Here is a 23469-nt window from a genome sequence, read left to right as displayed (position 1 = left end):
GAGTATCTCGGGCAATGTATATCTGTGTGTGAGTGTGTGTATATGCGTGTGCGTCCGTGAGTGTGTATATATGTGTGTGTATGTGAGTGTGTGTGAGAGTGAGTGTGTGTGTGTGTGAGTGTGCGTGTGAGTGAGTGTGTATGTGAGTGTTTGTGAGTGTGTATATGATTGTGTGTATGTGAGTGTGCGTGTGAGAGTGTGTGTGAGAGAGAATGTGTGTGTGTGAATGTGCGTGTGAGTGAGTGTGTATATGAGTGTGTTTGTGTGATTGTGTGCATGTGAGTGTGCGTATGAGAGTGTGTAAGAGAGAATGTGTGTGTGAATGTGCGTGTGCGTGAGTGTGTGTGAGAGAGTGAGTGAGTGTGTATGTGAGTGTGCGTATGAGAGTGTGTGAGAGAGAATGTGTGTGTGAATGTGCGTGTGAGTGAGTGTGTGTGAGAGAGTGAGTGAGTGTGTATGTGAGTGTGCGTGTGAGAGTGTCTGTGTGTGAGAATGTGAGCCAGTGTGAGCGAGAGTGTAAGCGTGTCTGTGTGCACGGCAGTGAAACCGATGGGAGATCCGGGAGGGTGTGTGTGTTCTGGGTCGGCCACTCACTTTTTAAAATATTAAACAGAAATTCCTCTCCCATAAATGTTACCTACGAGGGCTGGCTGACAAGTTCTAAGCCTAACTGTGAAAGACCCGTACCAAGTCGATGGTTTTCATTTATTTCTCCACATAGTCCCCTTCCAGGTTTACACATTTTTGCCAGCGATGCTGCAAGGCCTGGATGCCGGTCAAGATGAAATTTTCTTCAGCCACCCTAAAAATGTCATTCACAGCGGAAATGACGCCATCATAACTAGGAAAATGGCGACCGGCTAGTTCCTTTTTCATTTTGGGAAACAGGTGGAACTCTGACGGGGCCAAATCCGGAGAATAAGGGGGATGGTCAATGAGTTCGAAGCCACAATCATGGATCGCTGACATGGCAACCACCGATTTGTGAACAGGAGCATTGTCTTGGTGGAACAGGACTCCTTTAGTGAGCATTCCCCGTCGCTTTTCTTTAATAGCTTCACGCAACTGTCTCAGTAGGTCAGCATAATATCTCCCATTGATAGTCTGGCCTTTTTCAAGATAGTCAATCAGCAGAATACCCTTGGATCGCAAAAGACTGAAGCCATCACCTTTCCAGCAGAAGGAACTGACATGGCTTTTTGGGGGGCTAGTGATTCCGGATGCTTCCATTGTTTAGACTGAATTTTGGTTTCTGGTTGAAAGTGATGAATCCAGGTCTCATCCATGGTTACAAATCGGGCCAAAAAATCATCGGGATCTGCTTCAAAACGGCATAAATTGTCACGGGACGTCAGGAATCTGACACGTTTCTGATCCGCTGTCAAGAGCTTTGGCACCCTTCTTGCAGAAACTTTTGTCATTCCCAACTCGTTCGTGATAATGTGCTCAACCCTCTCACGAGAGATGCCCACAACCCTGGCAATATGTCGAGTGGTCAATCGTCGATCAGCCATCACCATGTCATGCACCAGGGTAATGTTTTCCGGAATGGTTGCTGTTGAAGGCCTTCCTGGACGCGGGTCATCGTCAAGGCTCTCTCTGCCATGCTTGAATTCCGCAGCCCACTTCTTTACAGTGGAAATGGAAGGGGCATCATGCCCTAAAGTGGAGACCATGTCAGCATGTATCTGTGTTGGAGTTAGCCCTTTCAGTTGCAGGTACTGGATGACTGCCCTACAGCCATTTCTGGTGATTTCAAGGTTCACAAGATGGTCTGGTACAAAGACAATAATAACACTACAGTTGCAGTTCTTATGTCTATGATTCATTAAATGATTGTACTCGTTGGTGGCAAAAGTTTGTTTCAATCCGATCGAGACATCCCACTTAGGCTTAGAACATTTCAGCCAGCCCTCGTACCATGAAAACATGATGATTTGGTTGTTAAAGTAAATTATTAAAGGTAAACATACCGTGTTTGTGATTTTATTTTGGGTAGACCACGCACATTTGTGTGTGTGAGTGTGTGATTGAGATTGTGTTGTGTGTGAGAGTGGCCGTACATGTACATGAGAGAGTTTTAGTGTGTGTGTGTGCGTGCGTGCGTGCGTGCGTGCGTGCGTGCGTGCTTGCGTGCGTGCGTGTGTGTGTGTGTGAGGAGCGCTACCTTGAGGAAATGTCTCTTTAAAACTTAATTTTACTAAATGCTTTAAAATAGCTAATGTGTGAATTGTATATTAATCCGAAAAATACATATTTATTCATAATAATATCGCGAATACGAGTTTTCGAGTAAATAACAAAAGCACATAACTTTTTCCAAGTGTTCATCGACGTCATCTTTACGTCATGAGTTGAATAAACGAACTTTTGTTGCTTAGATACCTTAGGAGTCAGATAGAAGGGACATAAACTAATTTATCAAAATCAAATTGAAATTGGTCGATCTTGACAATAAGCATGCATCTTTCGTCTCGAATCCTGTTGGAGAAAATTTGACAAGCAACGCCACCTGTGTACGTGATCGGTTGACGTATGAGATACTGGTATTGGCCGATATTTGCCATTGCAGCTGTGAACGTGACGGCAAAGCGCTACAGCGACTCCGTTGCCCTGAAGGTGGGAGGATCCACCATGTACACTGTGTGCGTCAGAGCTGTAGGGGGAGGCGTCAAAGGACCCTGGGTTACAAGGAATGTCACCATCCCGGGCTCGATAGGTATTTTGACAACAAGGACAATAATAATAATAATAATAATAATAATAATAATAATAATAATAATAATAATGATAATAATAATAATAATGATAATAATAGTTAGCATATTGCCGCCCTTCTCAGTGGGGTAGAAGGTATAGCATTCAGCAAACAGGCATTAATCCGGACTTGTACAAACACACACGCACACACGCGTGCGTGCTTGCGTGCGTGCGTGCGAGCATGTCAGGTGTAATACAAAACATACGCAAGAGTCTCGATGCTGAAACGCACGGTGACAAAGCATACTAATGTCCATGAATAACTGATGCTGATTTGTTGTGCAGCTCTCGTTCCGTCTGAAGTAATTGTTGGAGTCTCAGTCAGTTCTTCCACAGTGGCAGCCGCCATCTTAATAACGTAAGTCTCAACCTTGTTTACCTATCGGAGAATGTCCTTCATTGACGGGGCACGGGTTGCCCATTCGTCTAAGGCGTCGCTATTCGCTGTGCAGAGTTGCGTGCATTTGACACTCCAGAAACCTATGATCGTGACTTTGAATCCCAGTTCGCCCCGAGTATGTTTCTAGGTTTGTCAGCACCATACTCGTACTCGTGGGTTTCACCGAAGTGGTAAACGTCTAAGACCTGAAGAATTGGGTCTGGATTGAAACTCACTGTTCCACGCTATCGGGTGCCATGACACGCAAGGCAAGCCACAAAGCCTGGTCGTCCGACACACATTCCAGGGTTTTTCTTGACAAACTAGGGGCACGGTCGGCCCAGTCGTCTGAGGCGCCGCGATTCGCTGTGCAGTGTTGCGTCCCTTGGGCACGCCAGAAACCAATGATTGTGGGTTCGAATCCCGGTTCGCCCCAATTAGGTTCTAAGTTTGTCAGCACCATACCCGTGCTCGTGGGTTTCACCGAAGTGGTAAACGTCTGAGACCTGCATCACTTCGGGCTTTCCTCCCACATTAAGCTGACACGCCGTGATTTAACTGGAATACTGTGCAATGCGGCGTTAAACAAAACTCACTCACTAACTCACTGTCATACGCTAAAAGTGGTTTACCAACTGCTTCAGTCAATTCTGTATTTACTAGCCCAATGGCCATTACAATCAATACCATCCACGTTTGGTCCAGTCATCGAAGGCGCCGCAATTAGCTCTGTGCCAAATAAGTGTTAAAAAAACCATATGAGTGTGTGTTCGAATCCCTGTTCTTCCTAATGATGTTTCTTGGTTGGTCAGCAGCCTGGCAAACCTGTCTTTATGCGTTTTACCAAGGTGGGTAAAGTCTAAGACCTATATATCTTCGGCCGCCATATATTTTGAATACTGTTAAAAGTTGCGTTAAACCCTACTCACTCAAGTCACTCAGCTTTCCAGGGCCCACTTGCACAAAGCGATCTAAGCGCTAAGACTATCGTAAGCCTATGTTAATGTATGGGAGTTACGATCATCTTAGCGCTAAGATCGCTTTGTGCAAGTGGGTCCTGGTCTCCAACAACCTTAAACCTATGCCCGTCCGGAGTTCATCAGGTACATGAAGTTATTGTGATGTCCAATACTTCATACTGGAAGTACACAATACTAAGTACTGTTTCGTCCCTTATGCTGCTGTTGTGGATGGGAACGATATACGATATGTTTAATGTATGCTTTCAGTTCCATATACTACTGCAGAAGGAAGAAATGGTTCGCCAAGATTCAAATCCAACTACCAACATTTATAAACAACACGGTATGTATTTATTGGCAGAACATGTAATTCATACAAAACTTCCTTAGTACTGGGATACTTGGGATAAGGGCTTGGTTTAGTCGTTGAATGAGCTGGGTTCGACGCCAACAGCATTCCAGTTATATAAGTGTCAGCTGAATGTGGGAGGGAAGCCCGAAGTGATGCAGTCTCAGACGTTTACCGCTTTGGTGAAACCAACGAGCACGAGTACAGTGCTGAGAAAACTAGAAACATAATCGGGACAAACCGGGACTCGAACCCACGATCTTGATTTCTAGCGTGCCCGAGGGACGCAACCCTGCACACCGAATTGCGGCGCCTTTTGCGACTGTGACACACAGAAAGAAATACATCGATCAAAAATTGGTGTTGAGCATGGATGTTATTACTGCTAGAGTACTTTCTTTATGTTTATATCATCATTTTATAACACGATGCGGTTCACTCAATCTCACTTACAAGATGTGTATTGTATGTCCAGGGCCACCTGAACCCAGAACAGGGTCGCTTTCTACCTCCGATGAACCCTTTGCCGAAGACCGCCACAGCTAACACAATAAAGGTAATACTTTGTGTTTCCTATATATATCAGACCGCCTCCGTGGTCTAGTGGTAGAGCGTCCGCCCGGAGAGCGGAAGGTCCGGGGTTCGATCCCCGACCGCGTCATACAAAAAGACGTTAGAAGATGGTACTTGTTGTTACCCTGTCTGGCGCTCGGCATTAAGGGGCTAAAACAAGGACTGGTCGGCTTGGAGTCAGTATAATGTGTCTGAGTGGGGTATTCATGTTAAACTACGGCATAGTATCTCAGTGAGCTAGCACTTAAAATCGGCATCAGTCGGGACTAGTACAGCCACACAAACACACACAGGTACATGCACGTCGCTATATAAGTGCAATAATCTTGGACGCGAAGATAAACCCCATTTCACCTCACCTCACCCCCTATATATATTACCATGGGTGAGTGAGTGTGGTTTTGATGCTGTTTTAGCAATATTCCAGCAAAGTCATAGCGGGGGATACCAGAAAAGGAAACATTGCACCCATGTGAGAAATCGAACCCAGATTTTCGGTGTGACGAGCAAACGCTACCCGTCCGTCCTGTATTAGGATGACCAGTGTATGTGAGTGAGTGAGTGAGTATGGTTTTATGCCGCTTTTAGCAATATTCCAGCAATATCACGGCGGGGGACACCAGAAATGGGCTTCACACATTGTACCCATGTCGGGAATCGAACCCGGGTTTTCGGCGTGACGAGCGAACGCTTTAACCACTAGGCTACCCCTCCGCCTTGTATCAGTATGACCAGTGTATGCATTGTACTGACTGATATAATAACATCACTACCTTTTTCCACAGGTGCGGCATTGTGATGAAGCTAAGACAATCGGGTCCAACACTGAGTTGGGAACGACACACGAGACAGTGGGTACAGACCTCTTGACCTACGTCATCGCAGGAGATGATGTCTCGCGGGACAACAGTATCAACATTTGCGTGGACTTCTCAAGTTCATCATCAGTAGATGGGATTTGTGCCTATGTCCGCAACACCTCGCTCGTTGATGAGAAATCAGAAAACGATTCCATGAGCAAGAAACAAGAGCTAAGAGCAAGCAACTTCTCCCTACGAGGCTCTGATTTTGACAGTGAAGACCGGTGTGCAAATCTGTCGTTGCCAGATGTGTGGTTTAAGGGGAGTTGTGGAAGTGTCGAGGATGCCGGAGTTTCGGATGGGGAGTTTCCAGAGTATAAAATATGTGTTGGGGAGGAGAAGGCTTACGCGGAAGACGGAGATGGAGTGTCAGGTCATCACTCGTTCCTTTCTTCCTGGCACCGTGAAATATGGTGACAGAGAGCATCATGTGATGTCAGACTATCAGCTTTGCACATGCGCGAGTGGCAAGTTGCACTATGTTCATGGAGACCTATATTTACCAGTCAACTATGCACACATGACGGTTGAGATATAATCGGGATGTGGTACAATGAAAGCCTCAGCTATGTCTTTAGCAGTTGTTCTGTTATATTCAGTCTTGCTATTGGCTGATGGTGACCAGTGATCGATAGTGTGAGCATGCTTCTAAATCATCCAGCTCACAGTTAGATCTGCCTTGGTGGTCACACATACAGGTATTAACCACCCTCCATTGTGACCTTGAAGTACCCTCATCTTCAGTCGAGTCACCATGTCTGAAGCATTGATGTTCTTCTGGTCTTGACGTCTCGGGCCGAACTTCAGAGGAAGAAGGACTAGTGCAAGGCAATGTGTCGAGGTGGTCCGGAAGGTGGTTTCTGGCGTGTTAAGGTGGTGTAAGGTGGTTACTTGTCGAAGCCGTGTGTCACGGTGGTTGATCGTGGTAACTTATAGCGGTGTCACTGCCAGGTGGTGTTTGAGGTAGTATTTCGAGGCGGTTTGTCGAAGTGGCTTTTTGACGTTGTTTCAAATTGGAGTGTCGAGTAGCTTGTCGAGATTACTTATTGAGGTGATGTGTCGAGGTTATGTGTCGAGGTGGTGCGGCAAGGTGGTGTGTCGAGTCGGCGTGTCGAGGCGGTGTTTCTCACTGGGGAATCGAGCCCTACTTTTCGAGGTCGTGTGTCCAGGCTGTGTTTCTAAGTGGAGTGTCGAGGTGGCTTGTCAAATTAACCTATTGATGTAGTGTGTCGAGGTAGTGGCATACGGACGCATGATGGGGTCGGTTGGGTGTGTTATCTGACACTGTGACACGGCTCCTGGGTCCATGAAAGGACGTTGCCTACCCTGTACAGCTTCCAGAATTCGGACCATGATGACAAAGAACATCTCGTCACAGGACAAGAAGGACACTGTATATAATGATTACCTTTTACACGATCAAGAATCCCAATAGATTCATCTAGCACGTCCAGTGACTGTCGGTCACACATATAAAACACATGGCTAACAGTTATAGTACAGTGCCATTTGAAATCATATCCGAATCAAACCGGACAATATTGAAAACAGTTTTGATGGTATCTGTTTTGGTGTCATGTAGATATACGTGGACAATGAATGGAATCTCTGTACATCATCTGTGTTGCTCATGGGATGAGGCAAGACAGAAGCATCTTGTAGATCTACCCATTTACATTGGAGCTACTTGCCGTAAAAGGCAAATATGCTTGTCGCAAGAGGCTACTAACGGGATCGGTTGGTCAGACTCGCTGTCTTGGTTGATGAATGTCATCGTATCCAAATTGCGTGTATCGATGTCATTGATGTCAATCACTGGATTGTCTGGTCCAGACTCGATTACTTACAGACCGACGTCATATAGCTGGAATATTGCTGAATATTGTCTCATTGTCGCTATCAAGATTGTCCTGTTGTAGAACTTTCTTTGAAATGTAAATTATAAGGACAGTCAATGCTGAATGTTGAAAGCTATCTTTCTTCAGACCTTCCGTCATATCATAGAACCGTGTTGTATCGTTTTAGATGAAATAGTTTTAAATTGGAGTCATTCCACCGACACTGATAGGATGTGTATCTATTGTGATGCTGACAACATGTACCAGGTGGAGGATGAATTCCATGCTAATGATAGTGGGAATCGTACAATTGACTCTGGTTTTAGCAGATTTCTTATGAATGTGGAAAGGGTATTGTCGCTTTTATGTAGCAATGGAACGTTAACAGTATCAAACTGTACAAGAATGTTGACCATGTCATGTAACAAATTAGAGACACCAGGTGTCATCACTGGATTCCAGTGGTCCATTCAAATAGTTTTTACAGCTGTCTGGCCCTTTTCTTTTTTCGCCAAATTGAATCTGTTTTGGCGGATAATCAAGACTGGTTATTCTCATGCATTGATGTCTTATATTCAAATAACGCTTGTGTTGATATTGATAATGATATAGCGCTGTGCCTTGACGTTTCCTTTGTCAGGTACATAAGATAAGGCATTCCCCAATATCTATGTAAACTATATATGTAAACTGTAAATGTGAACTGTAAATGCCATGTTTATTCAAGCAGTTATTACTACTATCATGATTCAAAACAAACAAAACAAAATCCATGATAGCTGCTTCAATACTAAGCATGATTCATACTAAATTACTGTGATATATGTTGTAGGCCAGAAGCCTAAAAATACTGAATAAATTCAGTCTGTATGTCTGTTTGATTATCGGCTCGGAATCTACAACCGCTTGCAGATCTTCAGAAATATTTCAAAACTGGTGGGTCATGTGACCGATCACGTGCACAAACGATGTGGCCAGCGTCGATATATATACGTCCTGGTCTTGCGTAGAACTGGAGGTCAATTCAAAGGTAAAATGTCCGAGCACCGACGCATCGCTATACTTTCCCTGTCTTGACAACTTGTCTGTAGAAGGCGACCGAGTCTTTGGGTGTCCTGGGCCTGGCGGGGTCGGAGAAGTCGATGCTGTAGATGCCGAATCTCTCCTTGTAGCCCTGGTGCCACTCGAAGTTGTCAATCAGCGACCACAGGTAGTACCCCCGGACACGGCATTGGTCCTCGATGATGGCTGGGGATAGAGACACAGGGGACTTAGCACTGGCATCAGGATCAACATAACACCTTGAACAGCAATGGTGTTTTTTGTTTTGTTTGTTGTTTAACGCCACACTCGGCAATATTACAGCTATATGACGGATGTCTGTAAATAATCGAGTCTGGACCAGACAATCCAATGATTGACATCATAAGCATCGATCCACGAAATTGGGATACAATGACATGCATCAACCAAGTCTGACCACCCGATCCCGTTAGTCGCCTCTTACGACAAGCATAGTTGCCTTTTACGGCAAGCGTTGGTTGAAGACCTATTCTACCCCGGATCTCTACGGGTCTGTCAACAATGAATTTGGGATATTCATACAACCAACGAAAAATGAAATAAATCAACGTGCACCTTTTGATACTTCTGTCAGATGTTCCCGGAGATACTTGATCCTGTCTGGATCTTGGAGCACACCTGGCTCCGTGGTGAAGCCGTTCTCGGTGATGTAGATGTCGGGGTCACCGAACTCCTCCTTGATGGCCCCAAGCAGCTTCCGTAGCCCCCAGGGGACCGAGTACAGCCAGTTGGATACCGCCCTGGGGTGCAAGTGTTAAATGTTACTACTGAGGTGAGGTGAGGTGAGGTGAGGCGAGGCAAGGCGAGGTGAGACGAGGTGAGGTGAGGTGAGGCGAGGCGAGGTGCGGTGAGGCGAGGCGAGGCGAGGTCAGACGAGGTGAGGTGAGGTGAGGCGAGACGAGGTGGGGTGAGGCGAGGTGAGGTGAGGCGAGACGAGGTGAGGTGAGGTGAGGCGAGGCGAGGTGAGGTGAGGTGAGGCGAGGCGAGGTGAGGCGAGGCGAGGCGAGGTGAGGTGAGGCGAGGCGAGGTGAGGTGAGGCGAGGCGAGGTGAGACGAGGTGAGGCGAGGCCAGATGAGGTGAGACGAGGTGAGGTGAGGTGAGGCGAGACGAGGTGAGGTGAGGCGGTCGAGGTGTTTCATGTTACTAATGCGAGGTGGGTTGGGTTGGGATGAGTGAGGACTGGCTCATTGGGTTGAAATGGGGTTTAACGTCGCATTCAAGATCATTGCACTAATGTGTGGGCATGTATATATCTGTAATTGAGCTTTTTGTACAAGCTCGGAATGATGCCGGTTTTATAATGCTAGCTCACTGAGATACATTGTACCTATTCTGACTTGTACCATACCTTTCTGTGTTTTTGTCGTTGCATGTGTTTGTGACGGGTGCCACCAGTGAGGCAGGCCATGCTCATTACTTTGCGAAGTGATTCATAAACACATGCTCTTGGCACAGTCAGAATCGTACAATGGACTCTGCTTTTAGCAGAGATTTCTGCTGAATATGGTGGTGGTTTTGACGCCTTCATTGTCACACAATAGTCAGCAATATGACAGCTATATTACCAATATTTCAATCTCAAGTCCACACTAGACTCACCGTGGCCATGATGGGTCTGTTAAACCTTCAAAGCTTTTGTCTCCCAGAAAGCCAGGCTTGTCCTCCATTGGCTTATAGGCGACAAGTCGGGTCGTGTAGTAGTTCAGACCGAAGAAGTCGCTGCTTCCTGTGGATATAGTGAGAAAGTGAGTGAGTTGGGTTTAACGCCGCTTTTAACAGTATTCCAGCTATTTCACGGAGTGTCAGCTCAATGTGGGAGAAAAGCCCGAAGAGAACCAGGTCTCAGACCTTTTCCACTTTGGTGAAACTCACCAGCACGGATATGGTGCTGACAAACCTTGAAACATAATCGGGGCGAACCGGGATTCGAACCCACAATCATAGGTTTCTGGCGTTTCCAAGGCACGCCTCGGTGGCTGAGTGGGTTAGATCGCTGACTTTTTGGCGAGTTGGTGCTTCACCCTGACAGTGTGGGTTCGAATCCCGGATGGAACTCAACAGTAGCCTTTAAACAAATCATTACACGGTCTAACTCATTTTTACTTTTGAGACAGAGAAGTAAATATATATGCAATGATTCCTGTGCTCCGACAGCCAGAGCAGCAGAGCAGCGGAGCAACAGACATCCGTTCCACGAAGCATCCGATAAAAGATTGCTTTCCTCTCAAGCTCAAAGTTAAATGAAATATATATAACACCTTTCTCGTGGTGCAATTGTTGGGAATGCTACCTTTAAGATAAGCCTTTTCTTCTTCTGTGAACTGGGGGAGACGAGACTTGCCCGGCTCACACCGACTGTTGATTCGCTCCTTTAACTCCTCTGGATAGTCGCCGTTGACGAAGATGGGGTTGGTGAAGAGTCCGATTTTGATCTGGAAGTAGCGCAGTCGGGCCGCCACGTCAGCCGGGTTAGATGGGTCTTTAGGTTGCGACCAGTCACAGTTCAAGGTGATGCCGATCCGGCCTGTTGGTTCGTGGAAGAGAGAGTGGGTTAATGTATATTTTTTCTACTCTGGCTCTACTACAGAAGCCCGTCCGTTATCCAGCCTTGACATTGCAAACCAGTGGTTGATAACATGAGCAATGATCCATGCCGTACAACAGTGATACTATTGTCCGACAAATGACATCAGATATAATTGTTAACTTAACACCGATATCATTGTGGTCTAAGTTAGACATATAACACCTATATCATTGTGGTCTAAGTTAGACACATAACACCTATATCATTGTGGTCTAAGTTAGACACATAACACCTGTATCATTGTGGTCTAAGTTAGACATATATCACCGATATCATCGTGGTGTAAGTTAGACATATAATACCTATATCATTGTGGACTAAATTAGACATATAATACCTATATCATTGTGGTCTAAGTTAGACATATAACACCGATATCATCGTGGTCTAAGTTAGACATACCACAGCTATATCATTGTGGACTAAGTTAGACATACCACAGCTATATCATTGTGGACTAAGTTAGACATATAAAATCTGTATCAATGTGGTCTACGTTAGACATACAACACCGATATCATCGTGGTCTAAGTTAGACATATCACAGCTATATCATCGTGGTCTAAGTTTGACATATAACACCTGTATCATGGTGGACTAAGTTAGACATATCACAGCTATATCATCGTGGTCTAAGTTAGACATATCACAGCTATATCATCGAGGTCTAAGTTAGATATATAACACCTGTATCATTGTGGACTAAGTTAGACATATCACAGCTATATCATCGTGGTCTAAGTTAGACATATAACACCTTTATCATTGTGGACTAAGTTAGACATATCACAGCTATATCATCGTGGTCTAAGTAAGACATATAACACCTTTATCATTGTGGACTAAGTTAGACATATCACAGCTATATCATCGTGGTCTAAGTTAGATATATAACAGCTTGATACGGATCCTAAATGCGTAGCTCTATACTTCTCGTCGTACAGTCGGTTCCTCCTGCGGAGCTCTATAGCTCTTGTCATACAGTCGGTACCTTTCTGTGTAGCTCTATACTTCTCGTCATACAGTCGGTACCTTTCTGTGTAGCTCTATACTTCTCGTCATACAGTCGGTACCTTTCTGTGTAGCTCTATACTTCTCGTCGTACAGTCGGTACCTTTCTGTGTAGCTCTATACTTCTCGTCGTACAGTCGGTACCTTTCTGTGTAGCTCTATACTTCTCGTCGTACAGTCGGTACCTTTCTGTGTAGCTCTATACTTCTCGTCCCACAGTCGGTACCTTTCTGTGTAGCTCTATACTTCTCGTCGTACAGTCGGTACCTTTCTGTGTAGCTCTATACTTCTCGTCGTACAGTCGGTACCTTTCTGTGTAGCTCTATACTTCTCGTCGTACAGTCGGTACCTTTCTGTGTAGCTCTATACTTCTCGTCCCACAGTCGGTACTTACTGTGGAGCTCTATACTTCTCGTCGTACAGTCGGTACCTTTCTGAGTAGCTCTATACTTCTCGTCTACAGTCGGTACCTTTCTGTGTAGCTCTATACTTCTCGTCGTACAGTCGGTACGCCTTGCCGTGGGCCCGCACGACGTTGAAGGCGACGGGGTAGGGCCCGATATCCTTGAAGTCAGCTCGGCCCGGCGCGTGCCAGTCCAGGACGTAGCCGTGGTCGATGAAGATGTCGGGTTCGTTGAAAGTGATCCAGAGCTTGACCTGGAACAAGAGAAAGTGATGCTGAGCAAACGGGAGCATCATCCAAACTTCTGTGGACACAGATGGCCGAGTCATCACAGACGTTGGAATTTGGTGGGCAGGGTTGGTCAACCTGGTCACGAATATTGTTTTGTCAGCACCATACCGTGTTAGTGGTTTTCCCAAAGGGCAAACACTTCCGACTTGTATCAGTTTGGTCTTTCCTCCCACATCTAGCTGACAAGCAGCACTACAATTGAAATAATGCTACATCGGCTTTAAACTCGCAGTTACCAGGTTAAGTTGCGAACGGGTTGAGGTTTACACGAGTTACCTCCCCTACACCACTTCCCAGCTACTCTGCTGGCTATGAACAACATTTCAGCTGACAGTGTTAGACAACTTTGGCTGTGTTAAGTGGAGTGAACGATGCATTTCGTTTCAGTATGGTGCCACACATGCATTCAGGTCAAAGCCCCGAGTTGACCTCCAAACCAAAATAGTGATTGTAATCACCACGGGCAATCTCACGTTCGGCTATTTCCGCCAAGCCCGTAAAAAGGACCCAGCGCCATCTGTTGGTAGATTGCACCACGGGTTCTTATCTAGGGTATAACGTCTCTACTCTATTAGTACAAATACTCAGAACCCCTGCTGCAACCGCGGGCCGCTTCTTTAAAAAGGCAGGACTCGGAGATCGAAGCGCTGGAGGCTGTGTAAAAAAATCTACGGGCCCAGAGTAATTATCAAAACAGATTTGAGAGATAGTACCGGATAATCGAGAATGCGTGACCATTGGACAGTCCTATAGTAGCTTGTGAAAATTAATAAATAAAACTTAGTCTGCCTGCAAAGGTACAAAGTTATTTATACATGTTAGCCCTGGTAGAAACTGGACAAGTGCACTCTGCACTCCAACAATTTGTGTGTCTGGTTTATACTATAGCATCGTAATGGTGATGTTGGAGACTTAACGAGCGCTTCCGGAAGTGCAGATTTCGCACTCAGTGGTAGCTGTAGTATTAGCTGTAGTTGGAGCTGTAGTGGCAGTGTAGCTGTAACCTTACCCGGTCCCCGAATCTGTCAAAGCAGACTTGAGCATACTTGACGAAGTATGGTATGATGTCCTCACTGGCCCACCCTCCAAGCTTCTCCTCTAGGGTGAGGGGGAGATCCCAATGGTACAGCGTGACGGACGGTTCTATGCCCGCATCCAGGAGAGCGTCGATCACACGGTTGTAGAAGGCCACGCCCTCCTCGTTCACCTCCCCGGAGATAGGGTCAGGGATGATTCTCGGCCAGGCTAGAGACATCCGGAAGCTGGATACCTAGAGTCGGAGGGAGTGACAGAGTGAGAGAACGAGTGAGTGGATTAGGGGTAAGTTCTGGAGTGCGAGAGGGATGGTAAGAAATATTTATATTCGTTTGTTGTTTAACGCCGCACAATTTTTCAGTTACGGCTAGATCTGACTGTTTTAAATATCTTAGTATTTTGCCACCATGGAACGATCAAGCTGTTGTTCGATAATGTTAAAAACCCATTTAATTCCAGCTTAAAATATAGGTATCCAGCAGCCGAGAGGCCACTAAGTGGATAGGTAGGTCAGATTCGGTGACTGCACTGATTGAGTGTCAGCGTATACCATGATGCCAATCACTGGATTGTCTGGTCGATTTACTCGATAAAGTTAACCTCTGCATAGGCCGTAAAATAGCATGACGTGAGCCTGCCAACGCAGGTAAGTATATCACTGGTCTGCTTCCATTGTATTATTAACACAGCCGCTGTCTCCCAGTTTATGTACCATTACAGTCCCCCTCTTCCTTCCCCTCCTCTTCCGCGTCAGACTCACCCCCAAGTCCTTCATCAGGGCAATATCCTCCGGGTACTTGTTGTAGCTGTCGCACGCCACGTCCCCGGATGCGCCCTTATCCTGCATCAGGGATCCGTCGTGGGTGAACACGTCCCAAATACTCAGGCCCTTACCTGGGATAACGGCAAGAAATTAAATTAGGAACAATAGGAACAAGTACTTACAGTGACCGAGAGGGCGGACATATTCCGCGTGTTCACGATTCCAGGGTTCGAAAACCAACGGATGCCAAACCTGGTGGATTCCGCCAAATCAGACTGAAACATCATACATCTGCACATTGAGAATACCCTTCTCGCCCTGTCCCCTTCAACTGATACTCTACTCTAGGAGCGTCACGATAAATCGAAATATCAATATATTGCTATTGGTTAGCACGTAAAGTCAATAAATCGATTGTTAAATCTGTTACCGATCAATAGTATCGATTTCAGTTAGGAATATCGATAGTTTCGATTGTATTTACTAAGGGTAAAACGATACACCGATATTCCGATGCATCGCGATACTTGACCCACGATACGATATACGATAAACGTGGGCCCATTTATCGATACGACTACGATACGAACGCAAATCTCAAGTACAGCGTTTCCTCGCTATTGTGCCTTTCAATACACCGCTAACTTGGTTACAGCGCGCGGTAACGCATAAAACGTACTTACATTTTTAATAAGCTCAGGATTTACACTGATGGATGTTTTCCCAATCTCAGAAAACATTATCAGCTGATCCCCGCAAGCACATAACACCGGAAATACCAATCAGCAAATCCGAACTGACGTACGCAATTCAATACCACCATTATACTATATGTTATTAAAATGTGTTCATTGTATATCTGGACTTGTGTTTGTTATATATTTTATTAATTTTATTCAAAATTTCATTTAATATTGTTTTCATTAAGTTAGGTGAAATCGTGTGTGAAGAGATACAGCAACCACGGTCAGATTACAGTTTTTGACGCATTGAAACGAACTTTAGTTGCTAGAGAATGGATATATATATATATATATATATATATATATATATATATATATATATATATATATATATATATATATATATAATTAAAAATGCCATACTTTGACTCGTTAAAAGTCATATTTGTGGCAATTTGGCTGATATATGTCAACAAAACGTTTTCGCAATCGAAATACATGCAGCGCGAAAAGTCCCTACGGTGACTGGTCAAATTGTTCCACACGTAAAAATATCCTGTAACAGCAATCACCAGTACCAAAATGCTGCGCTTGTGGTTCCTATAATTATAAATATATATATATAGTAAAAGCTGCAACTAAAGTAACACGATATTGGAATATATTATTTCTGATAAAACAATAATTTCAGGTACAATTTCTTCGACCACTGCATAAAAATTCTTTGAAGCACATTAATTATTTCTGGTGTTTGACCTTTGAATTGTTTTGAAGGAAAGTTTGAGAAAGTTCCACTTTGAAGCTTAACAACTTCAGTAGTCTTGTTATTTTAAAATAATTTTGACTGTTCCAAAATCATGAAAGGTTCAATCTTGACATGCTTTAAGTCTTTTTTTATCATTGCGTATCGAGATTCGTATCGTGACCAGAATATCGAGATGCGTATCGTATCGTGACCTTCCTGTATCGTTGCAGCCCTAGTATTTACCATATTATGCGATTGAGTCACCGAAACACGCTCGCGAAGGCAGCCGTGAGGATAAGAGTTAACTGCCTTTGATGCTTAGCAACCGCTCTTTCTTAAAGTGAAATGGCGAAGGGTGACAGTCAAGAGGAGTTTGTAACAAACGTGGGTTGAAAATCGAGTGTTTGGAAGTCTTATGGTTATCACATTCAAAGGAAACTTCAGTTCCAAAGTTTAATTCAACTCTAAAATCCATCTGAAATGATACACTGAAAACTATCGATATTTATCGCAATAGTTGCTTACGATACCAATAGTTATCACAATAGTTTCTTTCAATATCAATAGTTATCTCAATAGTGATTTCCAGACCAACGGTCACCCCTACTTTACTTGTCCTGACCCCTTCCACCTTAAACACTCCTCTCTATCTGACACACTCCCCGTACTGGTCCCCTCTATATGGCACACTCCCCGCCCTGGTCCCTTCTATCTGACACACTCCCCGCCCTGGTCCCTTCTATCTGACACACTCTCCACCCTGGTCCCCTCTATCTGACACACTCCCCGCCCTGGTCCCTTCTATCTGACACACTCTCCACCCTGGTCCCCTCTATCTGACACACTCTCCACCCTGGTCCCCTCTATCTGACACACTCCCCGCCCTGGTCCCCTCTATCTGACACACTCTCCACCCTGGTCCCCTCTATCTGACACACTCCCCGCTCTGGTCCCTTCTATCTGACACACTCCCAACCCTGGTCCCTTCTATCTGACACACTCCGACCCTGGTCCCCTCTATCTGACACACTCCCCGCCCTGGTCCCCTCTATCTGACACTCTCCCCGTACTGGTCCCCTCTAACTGACACACTCCCCGCCCTGGTTCCCTCTATCTGACACACTCCCCGTACTGGTCCCCTGTATCTGGCGCACCCTCCCCGCCCTGGTCCCCTCTATCTGACACACTCCCCGTACTGGTCCCCTCTATCTGACACACTCCCCGCCCTGGTTCCCTCTATCTGACACACTCCCCGTACTGGTCCCCTCTATCTGACACACTCCCCGTACTGGTCCCCTGTATCTGGCACACACTCCCCGCCCTGGTCCCCTCTATCTGACACACTCCCCGTACTGGTCCCCTCTATCTGACACACTCCCCGCCCTGGTTCCCTCTATCTGACACACTCCCCGTACTGGTCCCCTGTATCTGGCACACACTCCCCGCCCTGGTCCCCTCTATCTTAGACACTCCCCGTACTGGTCCCCTCTATCTGGCGCACACTTACCGCGCTGGTCCCCTCTATCTTAGACGCTCCCCGTACTGGTCCCCTCTATCTGGCGCACACTTACCGCCCTGGTCCCCTCTATCTTAGACTCTCCCCGTACTGGTCCCCTGTATCTGGCACACACTTACCGCCCTGGTCCCACGCTCCCTCTATCTGATATGACGCCGTAGCTGTGCCCCACACGAAGTCGGGGGGAAAGGAGTGCGTGCCTTCAGCCATTCTTATGTTTCAACTCTGAAACATAAGGATATTACGGCATGCATATAATTAAATATGACCATCAACTGTCTACACGTGTTTGTCTATTTGGTGATAGAATGTGTGTTTTGTATTAGTGGGGTGGGGTGGGGTGGGGTGTGGTGGTGGTGTTGGGGGAGGTGGGGGAGGTGGGGGTTGTGCCCCACACTGGATCAATCGAAAAGCTGCTATTCAAAAAATATTTACAAAACGTAAATACTACTCGGTTTTCCTAGCCCAACAATGTCCCTATAAATATTAATAGTATATAGTCATTTATGATTTTATCTTTCATCATCATTAAAAAAATAACGTGGAGCCTGACAATATTTCAAAGCAAATGCTGATTCCACATGCGACCATAGCAAGTTGGTGAAAAGTTGGTCCAGTTGACATGCATTGTTTGAAAAATAAATATTTTTACAAATCCACTCCACTGCTGATTAATACATCCTTAATACAGCCTTTGTACTTGAATGATGTCAACCCATGTGAAAACTATGCAGTTTAAAAAATATGGAATTAAAAATGTACATAATAAAAACGAATTGTGAAGCAGAGATATTTAAGTAGTCAAATTGTTACAAAGTTTCCTGTAACTATGACAACATATGTCTTGGTATATATATCTGTATACACATACTCTTGTGACCTCCATATCTATGATTAAGTTGCCGTTTCGTGGGCCATAAAAATACATTTTTCCCTAAACACTTGAAATTGGTCAAAGGCTCACAGAGGTGATTTCATTGAAAGATTTAATGTTATGTAGAAGGACTCGGTGTAATTCTTTAAACTACAAGCAAACACTATATCCGAACAGTGAACCCCTCCATTGCCAAAAAACAACAGCTGGTGATTTATTTGAATTTGCTCCGAGACATTCAAGATTGTCATATTGACATGGTTGAAAGATATAGTTATCTCCCTTGACATTCTGATTTTATGAACGCTTTGCTACACAAAACCACAAACAGCAATAGTCAAATATCACTGTTCATCGTATAAGATAACTTTGATCCTGAGGATCAACACGGCGCAAAGAATATTTGTAGCATACCTACCTATACATGTCATAAAGCGCACATGTGTAAGCCAGAAGATAAAACAAATTGTAATTTGTTTGTGGTGCCTTCAGTATCAGGAACAAGAATATGGCTCAATTCAATCTGTATATTTATGTAGTGAGTGAATGATTTGGGTTAAACGCCGCTTTTAACATTATTCCAGTTATATCACGGCGTGCCAGCTTTATGTGGGAGGAAAGCCCGAAGTGATATACAGGTCTCAGACGTTTACCACTTCGGTGAAACCCACGAGCACGGGTATGGTGCTGACAAACCTAGAAACATTAATGGGTGGAATCGGGATTCGAACCTTAAATCATAGATTTCTGGCATGCCCATGGCACACAACTCTGCACAGCAAATTGCGGCACCTTAGACGACTGGGCCACCCGTTCCCCGTATATCAATGTAATATGACAGTAGAAAACAAAACTAGTAATATGTTTTCACAACAATGACTTCCTGAAACATTTGTTATTGTTTTCAAGGAACAAGGGGTATTAAGTTGACAAGTGGTATACATGATGCTGCTGACAGTGGTACAAATATGGTAAAATTCATAACTAATCTTTTCAAAGTAATAGCTCCATTGTTGTGATATTGTTTTGTACTAAGTAAATCTGGTGAGACATGCAGACATTGTAACCCTGAAAGTTGTGAGTGCGTTTGTTATTTTTAACCATGAACCATACTTCCCTACTTAATGGTACCTCCCTAATGCTAATATGTTTACTCCTGTTGCCTGACACATCAAATATTCACACTGTCCAAAAGTGCTAATATCTCGCTACACGGAAACTGGGTCAACGTTTCCGGCATAGCGATATGCTGTAGGCCTGTCCCCGACCCTTTCAACAGGCAGACCCGCTTTACGGAAATGGGTCAACGTTTCACCACCCAAGGCTGTATTGGGGAAAAAGGTCGGATTGAGCTAGACTGGTACCCTGCCTTTTGCCTCCTACCGGCTGCAGGCGTGGAGCGCAAGCGCTCTAGGGCAGGTAAACCGGTCTGGGACATGTCTCCCTCTTATGATTTTCTTTCAAAATTTTGCTTAGGTCTTTCCAACGATAACTCATCCCCATGCTCCGTGTAATATTCTCACACCCATAACAAACGAGATCAGTGGAGACATGGACATATTGTTAAATTTTACACTCGCAACGTTGTGAGTGTGTATTTTGTTTAATATAAGCATGAACTATACTTCCCTATAAGAGTTACCTCCCAAATGCTAATCATACTGTACGTTGTCTTACACGTCAATTATTCACGCTGTCCTGCACGGAAAATCGGTCAACGTTTCCCGCCTTTCGCCAGGACAGACCTTGACTCCCTTCGATCATTGTCCGGGACAAACATAAAGGTTTTTGTGTAATAATGTCCAGTTAGGTTTGTTTTAAAACATACTATCGTAATTAACTAAATATTTCGTATGTACCCCTACCACTATACATGTATGAAACAAAGATAAGATTTCTTTTAAAATTTTGTTTACGTTTTTCCAAACGATTACTCAGTCCCCGATGTCACCATGCCCCTGGAACATTTTCAAACCCAGAAAAAATAAGGCAAGGCGGCTGGCGCCGTGCAGTGACATTGCATCCAACTTTGACGGTAGGAATGAAACACTGACAGAACTAACGGTAATACTGCAAGAAATAAGCCGCAACAACATTCTGTCATACAAAGAGACGTGTGTATAAAAACTCACATGTTTGTCACGGATAATTTGAATGGTGTCTGGTGGGGCGTATTCCTACGTGTTGCACGTAAATTCAACTGCGCATGTTTGTACGTGATCCCGCCACATAGTATCCGATTGGTTGCTCTTGTACAGATAAACACGTAAGCCTCTCTCTTGATCATGAGAGAGAGAGAGAGAGAGAGAGAGAGAGAGAGAGAGAGAGAGAGAGAGAGAGAGAGAGAGAGAGAGAGAGAGAGAATAGGTCAGTTCGTGAGAGAGCTATTTTTACGAAACGTTCAACATTATTCATTATCGTGAGGGATGATACTGTATCAAAGTAAAGAGTCGAACCCGGTCGCACGGCGTTACGAATGAATGTATTACCCTCTGGGATGCATCGAAGCCCCGGGATAACCTTAATATTGAGTAGACCATACAATATAAACTACATGTAGTTGAGTCATAAAAAAATATCATGACCTGTTTCTCGGTCTCTGTCCCCCAAACAAGCTTGGTAGATATTTTCAGACTTCGTTGAAGCGTACCCCTGGTACAGTATATTATATAAGTTTTTTTAATGTATAATAAAACATATTGTCGTCATGTTGCTTAAAACACAAACCTCACGCATTACCGTTATTTTCGTTGGACAGATGCACAGGCCCAAAAAACACTACCTCTCTCAAAGGTCAATATTTACTGCGTGCACCAATATATGAAAATATCCATGCGCCGCCCACAGACACACGCATGACTGTATATATAAACAGCATAACATATAAACACTATCATATATTTGTACATACACAAATCGATAATTGACCGTACTACCACGCTTTATGAAATAACATAAATGGTGAAATATTTAGTTCCAAGTCATTATTTTTTCTCAAAATGTGTTGTGAGAGATGAACAAATATTTTCTTTCTTTGTTAAACAATGAAGGTATTTATGTGCACGGTGCCAAGTATGTCCCTACCCCGGGGGGTAATATTTCAGAACCCAGCCCCGGTAAACACTCCACCTCGAGTACCGGCTTATGTCAATGGAGTCCGTCGTTAAATAGCCAACGAGGGCTTGGATTTCACCTTTATGAATCTAATGTACATGTATTCTCTTGAATCATTGAAATAAAACTCAAACTTTTAACGGCCATCAATGCATCTATTTGAGCCCCCTTTGTAAAGGGCCGCACCCTTGAGAATAAAGACTCATAAAATTTTAAATGTCGGCAATTTTGTGATTTGGCTATCTTGGGGTGTGTCAAGGTCGAGTTCTCCCGTTGTTTATGTCGCGTTTTATTGTATATAATCATAAATTCTCGAATGTCCAATGCCGAATTGTATTCAAGTAGTTTCTTATAAGTTTAAAGATAAGTGTTAATGTCTCATCATATCACCTGGCTCCAGTTCCAGCTGAATGTCAATGTTAGGGCATGGAAGTTACAATCGTTTTATCGCTTAGATTTCTTTATGAAACAAGATCCAGCGTTTGCGTCATGCTATTTAGAGTGAGTGAGTTGGGTTTAACATTATCCCAGTTATATCATGGCCTGTCAGCTTAATGTGGGAGGAAAGTCCGAAGTGATGCGGGTCTCATACGCTTATCACTTCGGTGAAACCCACAAGCATGGGCATGGTGCTGACAAACCTAGAAACATAATTGGGGCGAACCGGGATTCGAAACCACAATCATAGGTTTCTGGCGCGCCCAAGGGACGCAACTCTGCACAGCGAATCGCGGCGTCTTAGACGACTGGGCCACCCGTGCCCCCTTCATGCTATTTAGAAGGATTGACAAAGTATACATATATAGTCTGTTCCTTAATGATTTTACATGACTACGTATACACCTCACGGGGCAACGTCACCATGTTGATAGATTACATACTGCTTACATACTGGTTACATACGCCTTACATACTGTTTACATACGCCTTACATACTGCTTACATAGTGTTATAATGCGCCAGGTCAGGCTCTGACCTCAGCATGGCTGATGTATGTCATCGTATCCCAATTCATGGATCGATGCTCATGATATTGATCACTGGATTGTCTTGTCCATACTCGATTATTTACAGACCTACGTCATTCAGCTGGAATATTGCTATGTGCCTGCCTATACTAGTCCGGACTGATGCCGATTTATAGTGCTAGCGCACTGAGATACCATGCCGCAGTTTAACATGAATACCCCACTCAGACACAGTATACTGACTCCGAGCCGACCAGTCCTTGTTTTAGCCCCTTAATGCCGAGCGCCAGACAGGGTAACAACAAAGACATGGCCGGGGATCGAACCCCAGACCTTCCGCTCTGCGGTCGGACGCTCTACCACTAGACCACGGAGGCGGTCTATTTATAACGAATGTCCAGGTACGTGTGCGTTATCTGCCTTAAAATACAGCATCAAAGTAACCAAATACTGCGTAATCAATTATAACACCTTAAGTTAAAATAAATCAATAAATGAATGAAAACTCACAAATGTGCTGCATGGAAATTCCACGCTGTACATTCGTAATAAATGAGAATCATTTTTAAGTTCGTGCTACGATATCCTTGCCTCATTTAAACTCTTGCACGTGATTCAAAATGCACGTGCTTAGAATTATTGCATATTTAGCTTAAAATATATTTACAGTTGGC

General features: G+C 44.5%; 2 protein-coding genes across 2 annotated transcripts in view; one reads left to right on the top strand and one right to left on the bottom strand.

Annotated features, from left to right (window-relative positions):
• Window positions 1–6300, top strand: part of LOC139459294 (cytokine receptor-like) — a 48683-nt gene extending 42383 nt beyond the window's left edge. The window contains exons 13-17 of the mRNA XM_071240746.1: window positions 2573–2719; window positions 3046–3118; window positions 4369–4444; window positions 4926–5006; window positions 5809–6300. Of these exons, the coding sequence (XP_071096847.1) occupies window positions 2573–2719; window positions 3046–3118; window positions 4369–4444; window positions 4926–5006; window positions 5809–6300 (869 nt within the window). The remainder of the gene's footprint in view (window positions 1–2572; window positions 2720–3045; window positions 3119–4368; window positions 4445–4925; window positions 5007–5808) is intronic.
• Window positions 6301–8444: 2144 nt separating this feature from the next.
• Window positions 8445–20903, bottom strand: LOC139459292 (lactase-like protein). The gene is made up of 9 exons (XM_071240745.1): window positions 20846–20903; window positions 17959–18064; window positions 14893–15026; window positions 14107–14367; window positions 12874–13060; window positions 11096–11329; window positions 10405–10531; window positions 9360–9544; window positions 8445–8969 (listed from the first exon to the last, which is right to left on the bottom strand). The coding sequence occupies exons 2-9, from the start codon at window positions 18047–18049 to the stop codon at window positions 8779–8781; spliced, it is 1410 nt and encodes a 469-aa protein (XP_071096846.1). The 5' UTR covers window positions 18050–18064; window positions 20846–20903; the 3' UTR covers window positions 8445–8778.
• Window positions 20904–23469: the final 2566 nt, after the last annotated feature.

The sequence above is a fragment of the Haliotis cracherodii genome, unplaced genomic scaffold (assembly GCF_022045235.1).
Source record: "Haliotis cracherodii isolate W230 unplaced genomic scaffold, xgHalCrac1.p SCAF_13, whole genome shotgun sequence".
NCBI lineage: Eukaryota > Metazoa > Mollusca > Gastropoda > Lepetellida > Haliotidae > Haliotis > Haliotis cracherodii.
This window is presented reverse-complemented; position numbering and strand designations above follow the sequence as displayed.